The 10,860-nt window shown below is 38.0% G+C and overlaps 1 protein-coding gene across 2 annotated transcripts in view; it reads right to left on the bottom strand.

The window, feature by feature from the left end:
* Nucleotides 1–208: 208 nt before the first annotated feature.
* LOC115879034 overlaps nucleotides 209–10,860 on the bottom strand; it is a 40,000-nt gene continuing 29,348 nt past the window's right edge. The window contains exons 2-3 of one of the 2 annotated variants that reach the window (XM_030895667.1): nucleotides 2,351–2,455; nucleotides 209–688 (exon numbers count right to left, since the gene is read on the bottom strand). In XM_030895667.1, the coding sequence (XP_030751527.1) occupies nucleotides 218–688; nucleotides 2,351–2,365 (486 nt within the window). In that variant the 5' untranslated portion in view covers nucleotides 2,366–2,455 and the 3' untranslated portion in view covers nucleotides 209–217. Of the gene's footprint in view, nucleotides 689–2,350; nucleotides 2,492–10,860 lie in introns of those variants that run through there. The other variant, XM_030895666.1, reaches the window with a different exon arrangement.

The following is a 10,860-nucleotide window of genomic DNA, read 5'->3' as shown; positions in this document are numbered from 1 at the left end:
ATTTTAAGACATACATTTATACGAACTTTTTTACTTATTTTTACCTCCAGATTATGCTGCCGAAGTTTCCGGAATACAGTTCGGACCACCCTGTATAGCTTTATTTCAATGCTACAGCTGAACCATAGCCTCTACCTTTAATTCAGACCATAAAAAGACATTTTATATTTTAAAAATATATATTTTTACATCTTCTAATAAATCACATCGTTACAAGTTAAACAATATTGCTAAGAGCAGCAGCTCTGTGAAGGGCTAAGAATTCCTCCCTAGCAGCTCTCACCTCGGGAGTGTCCGTTACGGGTAGTGGCAATTCTGGGTTGATGATAACAGGCGCAACAGGTTGAAGCAGGGCATTACGAGCAGCGAAAACTTCGGGTGTTTCTTGAACCGGCAACGGGGCGATACCATTATCAACTGGAGCTACAGGCAGAGGTCCTTCGATAATTCTGAAGCCATCGATTCCGGCAACGTATTTGAAGGTTTGCAATACGCCGAGTTCGTTCGGGACAGTGTATTCTCCGATGACAGTGCCGTCAGGAAGACGTTCCTCCAGTCTGGACGAGTCTCTGAGTTGGACGCTGTATTTGTATGTTCCTAGAGAGCTTTGAGATACGGATACAAGTCCATCTTGGTCTTCTAATAGACCTGGACGAGCAAAGGCAACAGCCAAGAAAGAAGCGAATACCTGCAATAAAAAATAGTATTTACAATATACCCTATCGGTAAGAAACAGATTTGGGTGGGAGAAAGAAAAATGGGAATTATTTATCACATATATTTGTACACTACTTCATACTTTTGTTCACTACATTGTACATACAGTATATTTCGGACCCAAGCCTCGGGCAATTTTTTGAAAATTTGATATTTTTTCGAATTTTTAATTTAAAAAATCATAATTTCTTGATAAAATGGCAACATAGATTGTAGATTAAATTTACAAGAAATACGACCCAGAAAAGATCCAGTAGTTCAAAATTTAAGGAAAATTTGTTTTTTAATTTTTTTTTTATTTTCAAAGTAAAATAACTCGGTTATTTTGAACTTATTTGAAAAAACGGTAAAGGGAAAATATGTTTCTTTTATTGAGGTCTGCCAGCCCTGAAAACCTTCGCACTTATTTAAGACTGACTTTGTATACAGGGTGGTCCGAACTGTATTCCGGAAATTTCGACAGCATATTCTTCGGATAAAAATAAGTAAAAAAGATCGTATAAATCGATGTCCTAAAATAGGAGAGTCCTATTTGGAGATACAGGGTGTAGAAGTTTCAGTTTTATCACGATTTTTTCCAAATAATTTCTGAAGTAACGTCAATATTGGTGTCTGGGAGTTAATAAATTTTCCTCCGTACGTGTATAAAATTATACTGAGTAAAAAAATATACATTTTCCTGGCATTTAAAATGTCTCTTGATGAAAATCGCTTGGGGCAACCGTTATGATGATATCTGAAACGGAAATAGTCAATACATGGTAATTATTGACAAAAAATAAACACGTTAATACATAGTTATTTGAGTGAAATAATTAATTTAGAAATTTTTAATTTTTTTATATTATCATAAATTTTTCTGCGAACAAATGATGATAAAACAGTTTCTGATAAACGTCTTGCACAAAAACATTTAAAATTTATGATTTCATTCTAATAACTATTTAGTCAACATGTTTAATTTATGTCAATGATGACAGGTATTGATAATTTTGATTCCAAATATCTCGAGAACCATTACTCGTAGCGATTTTTACCTAGAGAACTTTTTAAGTAAAAAAACATCGTAAATGTATATTTTTTTACTCAGTAGTTTTATACACGTACCGACGAAAAGTTATTATTCTTCAAACAAGTTAAAAAATGTGTAGGTGGTGTCTTCTACAAGTAAGAGTCAGATTAACATCAAAATCAAGTTTCTCATGTCAATAAACTCCAATTTTCATTTAAATATTGACCCTACTTCAGTTATTATTTAGAAAAAATCGAAATAAAAATAAAACTTCTACACCCTGTATCTCTAAACTAAGCATTTATATATATGACGACGAAGTTTCCCGAATACAGTTCGGACCACCCTGTGTAATAATGGCTTAGAAAATGATCACAATAAAATTAACACACATTATTTTTCTAAATTAGTCTTAGATACTAAGAACTAAACACATGAGCGTTGCTCAACATACAATAGCAAATCGAGTTGATTCGAAAATTTAAATAATATAAAGATTAAATAATAAAAATCATATAAAGAATGGATGATGAATAATCAATGAAAATATGAGTTAGTTTATAAGATGCTGGTCGCCGAGTAAAAGTTGTATGATAAATTTTCTACTATAATGCTACGTACCAAAAACTTATTCATTTTTCAGTTGATGCAGCTCAATTTACACCAGTCAACTTGGAAACTGATAGAGTAGTATGCTTGAGACGGAGCTTGCAAAAGCTTTTATACCTAAAGTAGAAAGCGCTGTTTTAAAATTAAGTACTAACCGGCTAACCTAACTAACTGAAAGCAGCCAGCCTTCCTGTATGGAATTTCCGGCCCAAGGCGAAAATAAATTGAAATATAATGATAGATGTCAAGTGTCTTCTTATCGGAATTTAGTGAAAAATATCCGAATTCTGTTGCTTAGAACATTGCCTTTATTCCCATTACTATACAGGTTGTTTCAAAAAAGATGTGCCATCTCTCGTGGGAGATTCCTCACGTAAAAATAAGGTTTATTTTTCATATCAACATAGGTCCGATTCTGCTTTGTTTCGTAGCTACAGGGTGTTTAAGTTTTAATGATATTTCGATTTATTATAATTTTCTTCCATGTACTTTTAGTGATTCGAATGAAATTTGGAAGGTAAAAGTTACTATAAGTGCTACATATTTTAAGGCTAAAAAAGTGTGGATAAATTCATTAGGGACGTGCGTATGGATTAACACTGGAATATTAAAAAAAATCATGTGCGCCACTGACTTTTTTTTCTTTTGATATCAAAATTGTGTAGGCCAATTAAAAATTATCTCTTGATATTTTGTCGAATTCGGCCTCCTTGATGACAAACGCACTTATATTAATCACAATTAATAAAATTAAAATTAAAATAAAATTAATAAATTGTATAGTTTACCTAATTTATTATTAAATGTTGTTACTATTAGATATTATTTCTATTAGTCCAACCTACATCGATTTCAAATAAAAAATAATAAAATAAAGATAATTACAAAAAAAACTAATTTTAAAAAGTCCTGTAACTTTAAAACTGTCCATTTCCATACCTATAGAAACATTTTTTCACATTTTTTATGAGGAATGAGGAATCAATGAGTACTTATTTAAAACTTTTGCAAGTTAATGATATTACATTTTTTTAAAGGTTGCTATTAGACTTGGATCAAGGCAGATTCATAAAATTGCGTTTATCTCATCAAGCAGGCCGAAATCCACATAATATCTTTAGACAACTTTTAATCGGCATTAAACTGCTTACACTATTTCGCTAACAAGAGAAAAAAAAGGTACATGTTTTTTTAGAAAAATATTCCAGTGATAACCCATATGCACGTCCCTGGTGAATATGTAGATACTTTTTTAGCTTTAAAATAAGTCACATTTATCACCAAAATTTATCAATTTTATCGCTTTTATCATCAAAATTTCATTCGAAACGCTAAAAGTGCTTGGAAGAAAATTATAATAAATTGAAAAATATTAAGACTTTAACACCCTGTAGCTACGAAACAAACCAGACTCGGACCTATGTTGATATGAAAAAAATGAACCTTATTTTTACACGAGGAATGACACATGTTTTTTGAAACACCTCGTATATAATCATTTTTCGTTGGTTTTTTCTAGTTTTAATAATTTGACGTATTTCTAAGGATTTAAAATAAAAATAAAATATTGATAATTTCCGTCTGTATACCAGGTTGAACAAACTTCATTTTTGACAAGTAATGTCAAAAAATATTCAAGATTTTTTGACATCTCTTGTAAAGATTTTGATTATAGAAAAATGAAATAAATTCAGATATGAATGCTCGTCTTCCCGCCTAAACTTAAAACTCTTTTGGATCGCATACATTGTAATTGGCGTTGCTATAGCGGTTGCTAAGAACAACAGCAAACAACGAAAAAAAAACATTAGTAGGGTAAAACGTTGCTTTCCAAAAAGTAATCCAGATATTTTCCAAAATTGAATTGTGGTTTAAGAAAGAGTACTGTTAAACCTGGGAGATTTTTTTTTCTGTGGTATAAAGGTAGATATGTCAAATGTGAAATAATGTTATACAGGGCGGCGCACTTCATTCCCCTCTGTTGATTATACGAAAACGGAAAGATGTAGAAACAAAATATTTTATAGGTATATGTTTACAGGGTGTCTCAGAACTAATATCCATACCAAAGTTATATTTTTTCTTAAGGAACACCCGGTATTTTATTTCATTTTTGGATTCTTGGGCTCAAAAAAGGCATTTATTATAAGGGTTAAATATGTTTAAAATCTTTGTTTTTCAGATATTTAAAGATATTTAAATACGCAAGCTACAAAAGAATTGATTATTAACACTCGGTACATTACTTTTCAGAATTAATTCTTGTGCTGAGTTTAAAGGTAAAGAAATAAACTTTACTTAAAATGTTATTGCTTCCTTAAATTTATACAGAGGTACCAAAAATTGGTGATCTATTTTAAGAATTTATTTTACATAAAAACTTTGTTATTTCATATACAACACCCTGTATTTTTTTAAATAAATAGAAGCAGATTCAAATGCTCTTTCAAACTATATTAGGGTTTCCTATACATATCTATCTCAGATTTTGAATAAAAAGCGATTTTTAAATAAAATGGCAATCTAGATGGCTGGTATTGCCATGGCAATTTTTTAGTGACAGTTAGTAACTATTTTCAACCGCTTATTTTTAAAAGATTTTTTTCCAAAAGATAACTAGATAAAATTATTAGAAAATTATTATAGGTTTCTGCCCATCTGAAATTCAATTATAAGGATATCATTAAGGTTTCCATTTATTTATAAAAAAAAAGAAAATGTCTGTAATAGACAAATAGTCATATCGAGGAGTGTCTCGCTTGGGTAAAAAATGTACACGTATTGCCAAAATATTATTTTACTGCCAAGCGACTGCCAATGACTGAGAAGAAGACTGCCTATGACAGCCATGTAAATATTGTCAAGGTCAAGGGCTAAAAAGTATTACTGGTTGCCTGCACAACCGCAATGTGTCAAGAAAAATGGCGTATCCGCCAGAAATTAAAAATGTATTACTGGTTGCGTGCACAACCGCAACGCCAGAAATTAAAAGACTTTTTCAGGCGCCATCTTTTAGTCAAGTCGAGAAGTAAGGGAATCAGACAATGGAATTGTCTGGTATGAAGAAGTACGCTTTCCGAGAATTGGGGAAATTTCGAGAAGCAGTCAATAGAGTATATAAGCCGGAGCCATCGACAACTGAGAAAGTTTTTGAAATTTGAATATACCGCGTGGAAATTGAAAATCGGACAATTTGGTGAAGGAATCTTATAAATAGTTAGTTTGTTGTGTGTTATAAGTTAGTAATTGTGTATAAAGTGAGAAAAATAAATTCGTTAAGTATTTTATTGTGAGTTTAAATTAGTGGACCCACGGAATCCGTAACAATTGGTGTCGGAAGTGCGATTCAAGAGGATTTTAAGAAGAAATTAAGTGGATTGGAAGATTTTTAGACCCAATTAGAGTATTTTTATGGTTGGTACAAGAGAACAAGCGAAGAAAATGGAAGAAGTAAGCAAATTATTGGGCGATTTTAGGAGAATATGAGAAGAGAAAAGGCAGAAGAACAAGAGAGGTTGCGAAAAGAGAAAGAAGAGGAACAAGACCATCTACAGAAAATACTTATGGAAAATCAAGAGAAAATGTTAGAAGGTTTAGAAGCCCGTCAAAAGAAAGAGAAACAGGAAGAACAGGACCGGCTTGAAAAAATTTTCCAAGATTTGAAAATTCAACGACAACAAGACAAAGAAGAAGAACAGGACCGGCTTGAGAAAATTTTAGGCAATTTAGAAATTCGTCAGAAGAATGAATGGAGGGAAATTTTAGAAGATATAGAAACGCGCCGCCAGAAAGAAAGACAAGAAGATCAGGACCGTCTTAAGAAAACTTTAGAAAATCAAGAAATTCGACTTCAGAAAAGCTTGGGGGAACAGCAACAAGCAATGTTGGAAGAACGTTGCCAGGAACAGCAGAACCACTTCCAAGAAGCCGTAGAAGATCTGGAGGAGCGCCTTCAGCAGAAGATAGAAAAGTTGGAGATGGACCTACAGAAGACCAAGGTACAAGTAAGGACACCTGGCGTTCCGGGAACTGCGAACCTTAAAGCCCCGACCTACGATGGACAAACGACATGGACGATGTACCACCGCCAGTTTGAAGCAGCGGCTGCTGCCAATGGATGGACTGACCAGGAGAAAGCAGCGGCACTTGTCATCGCGCTGCGTGGCCCTGCCCTGGAACTCCTGCAAACTATTCCTGCAGCCCAACAGCAGGAATACCAAACTTTGGTCGCTGCACTGGACAGAAGATATGGCGACCAACATCGACGCCAACTTTCCAGGCCCAGATCAAGTCACGCCTGCAGAGGTCCGAGAGAGTCTGCAGGAATTTGAAGCAGACTTACGTCGGCTGGTACACCTAGCGTATCCTGAAGCACCGGAAGGATTTAGGGAGGAACTCGCTGCTCAGTGCTTTATCAGCGGACTGAGGGACAACGAATTACAGAGGGCGCTGCAAATATCCCGATTTTCTACCAGCAGCGAAGCACTGGTCAGGGCGCTGGAAATCGAAGCTGCATTTAGCGCCATCCCTAGACCGAAGATAAGATCGGTAACGGTTGAGGAACAGCCCGGAAGTTCTCACATACGTTTGGAGGAGATGTTTAGTAAACTATGTGAGTTACTAGTGAACAAGAGTAGCAACAACACCCAGACAGAGAGCTATAGAAGATCACAGGACATAAGGTGCTTTAGATGTGGCAGGAATGGCCACATCAAACGGGATTGCCGCGTTCAAATGCGATCCCGTTCACCATCCAGAGAACGTAGGCACCAGGAAAACTAAAATCAGTCAATACTAAGGGGCGAGTATTGACTGGGGAGAACAGAGCCCCCAGGATTTTTTCCATTAGGAGTCTGGGAAGAACCGCTGACAGTTTAGTGATCGACGGGAAGGTCAATGGTAGGAGAATCCGAATGACAGTGGCACTGGCGCTATGGTATCGTTGGTGCGGGCTAACTCAGTGCAAGGATTGAAGCTGATGCCTCTGGGAAGAAGAGTGTGTTTACGTACAGTTACGGGGGAAATGGCCGTTGTACGGGGAGAGGCTATCGTCGAACTGAAGTTAGGAAATTTGAAGTTTCAGCATAGCGTCTTAGTGGCAGATATTGAAGATGACTTCATCTTGGGCATGGATGTGATTCGTCAACATGGATTTTCGTTCGATCACCAGAGAAATATCTTAAATATTGGAAATGAAGAGTTCATGTTATCTCCAGACGAGGGACCAGGCAGAATGGATGTAAGATCAGCGGAAACTGTGGTGATACCTGGTAATACCGAGAAAATCGTATTCGGTAAAGTGGAGAAAATCGCTGGGTGCTGTGTTGGACTGGTACAAAGTAGCGACAACAAAAGGATAGGTACTTAGTAGGAAAATCATTGGTTAACACCGACAAGAATATACCGATCAGAGTTGCGAATGTTTTCCCGAATTGTGTCAAGATCCAAAAAGGTGACAAGATAGCCATCTGCGAACCTGTAAGAAGTGTCACCCGATGTGATGAAGTGTCGTCAGCTGTTACACAAAAGGCATCCCAAGAAACACTAAAACATCTAGAACAGCCATTGGATCACCTAACACCTGAGGAGAAACAGAAGGCCAAGGAGTTCCTGTTTAGGCATGGCAGTATTTTTGAAAAGAACAACAGTGGAAGAACGGATTTTGTGAAGCACCGGATTAATACTGGTCATGCCCAGCCTATTCGACAACGTCCTAGAATGGTGCCCCTTTCCAAACAACAAGAAATGGAGACCATGGTAGATAAGATGCTGGAAGATGGAGTTATCGAAGAATCATCGAGTCCATGGTCATCTCCTGTTGTTTTGGTGACGAAGAAAGATGGTAGTACACGATTCTGCGTGGACTATCGGAAGCTCAATGACGTCACTAAGAAGGACAGCTACCCACTGCCACGTATAGACGACACGTTAACCACACTGGCAGGTTCGTGCTGGTTCTCCACTCTCGACTTAAAGAGTGGATACTGGCAAGTTGGTCTGGACGAGGAAGACAAAGAAAAGACGGCTTTTTCTACAGGAAACGGACTATACCAATTCAAGGTCATGCCGTTTGGATTATGCAATGCTCCAGCCACTTTCGAACGTCTCATGGAGGTGGTGTTAAGAGGATTAACTTGGAAAACGTGCTTGGTTTACCTCGACGATGTATTGGTTATGGGAAGAACTTTTGAGGAGCATTTGCGAATTTAGAAGAAGTCTTTGGCCGCATACGGAATGCTCACCTGTACTTGAACCCGAAGAAGTGTAGCTTATTCCAGCGACAAGTGGAATTCTTGGGTCATGTAGTCTCGGCAGACGGAATTTACACCGACCAGAAGAAAATCGCTGCGATCAAGGATTGGCCTAAACCTCGCGACAAACATGAACTTAGAAGTTTTCTGGGTTTATGCACCTATTACAGAAGATTTGTCAAGGGATTTGCCAATATAGCTGCACCCTTACATAGACTTACAGGTGATGAAGTCGGCTACGAATGGAACACCGATTGTGATGTAGGATTTTGGAAGACTCAAGGCGGCTTTATGTTCAAGTCCTATTCGGCCTACCCGCAACAACAAGGGAGGTATATCCTGGATACCGACGCCAGCAATATCGGCATAGGTGCAGTGCTTTCACAAGTGCAAGATGGCGAAGAACGAGTGATAGAATATTACAGTCGAGTTCTATCCAAACCAGAAAGGAATTATTGCGTTACCCGGAAGGAGCTGCTAGCAATTGTGAAGGCAGTTGATCATTTTCATAAATATCTGTACGGCCAAGAATTTTTAATTAGGACAGATCATGCGGCTCTCAAGTGGCTTATGGAGATGAAACAACCTGAAGGTCAAATAGCACGATGGCTCGAGAAGCTCCAACAGTATCACTTTACCATCCAACATCGTGCTGGAAAAATGCATGGTAACGCAGACGGTTTATCCAGAAGACCCTGTCAAACCGATTGTAAGCACTGCTGTAAAAGGGAACAACGTGAAGACACTGTCATGATAAGGAGTTTTAAACTTGGAACCGATGAACAGTGGACGACGGCACAATTGAGGAAAGATCAAATGGAAGATCCAGACATCGGAGCAATACTACGGCTCAAGGAAGGTAACGGCGAGAGACCACCGTGGCAGGATATTGCGGACAGAGGGCTGGTTTTCAAAGCTCTCTGGGCTCAGTGGAATTCACGGGTGATTGAGAATGGATTGTTAAAGCGCACGTGGGAAAGTGCAGATGGCAGGACAGTAACAACTCAGTTACTGGTACCAAGGAAGAAAGTTACCCAGGTATTGGAAGAAATTCACGGTGGTAAAACTGGAGCCCATCTTGGAGTAAACAAGACCTTGAGCAAGCTGAGAGATCGTTTTTACTGGGTGGATTATTGCGAAGATGTCAAGAAATGGTGTCGACATGTAAAACTTGTGCAGCCAGCCAAGGACCAAGCACTCGCTCTAGGGGAAAAATGAAACAATATAACGTTGGACTGCCATTCGAAAGAATCGCTGTTGACATTGCAGGCCCATTCCCTGAAACGCACAAGGGCAACAAGTACGTTTTAGTGGCGATGGATTATTTCAGTAAATGGCCAGAAGTTTTTGCCATTCCAAACCAAGAAGCATCGACTGTAGCTGAAGTATTAGTCAATAATGTCTTCAGTAGATTTGGAATTCCTTTAGAGCTTCACACTGACCAAGGAAGGAACTTCGAGTCAAGACTGTTCCAGAAGATGTGTGATCTGCTTGGTATTCACAAGACTAGGACAACAGCTTTACATCCGCAGTCTGATGGGATGGTCGAGAGATTCAATAAGACCATTGAAGAACATCTCTCGAAAATGGTGGATGAACATCAAAGAGATTGGGATCAGCATATACCACTATTCCTAATGGCATATAGAAGTGCAGTTCACAACACCACCGGACTTTCACCATCGAAGATTTTATTTGGTCGAGAATTACGGTTGCCTTGTGACTTGGTGTTCGGATCACCAGACGACAGCACCACGAACGTAGAGGACTACGCGGATGAACTGAAGGAAAGGTTATTGGGAATTCATAAGGCCGTGAGAAGTAAGATTACGCTAGCCAGTGACCGGATGAAAGCTCGTTACGACCTCAGAGCTAATTCTACGGGATTTCAACAGGACGATATGGTATGGTTATATAACCCACAGCGCAAGAAAGGGAGGTCCCCAAAGTTAACTCCAGCATGGGAAGGTCCTTATACAGTCATCAAGAGGATAAATGATGTTGTGTACCGGATTCAACGCAGCCCTAGAAGTAAGATGAAAGTAGTTCATCTGGATCGATTGAAGAGATACCTGACAGGAAACCTTGATCGGGACGATCAAATTTGAGAAGGGGGCAATGTCAAGGTCAAGGGCTAAAAAGTATTACTGGTTGCCTGCACAACCGCAATGTGTCAAGAAAAATGGCGTATCCGCCAGAAATTAAAAATGTATTACTGGTTGCGTGCACAACCGCAACGCCAGAAATTAAAAGACTTTTTCAGGCGCCATC

This window comes from Sitophilus oryzae, unplaced genomic scaffold, assembly GCF_002938485.1.
Source record: "Sitophilus oryzae breed Bouriz unplaced genomic scaffold, Soryzae_2.0 scaffold_1559_pilon_pilon, whole genome shotgun sequence".
Lineage (NCBI taxonomy): Eukaryota > Metazoa > Arthropoda > Insecta > Coleoptera > Curculionidae > Sitophilus > Sitophilus oryzae.
This window is presented reverse-complemented; position numbering and strand designations above follow the sequence as displayed.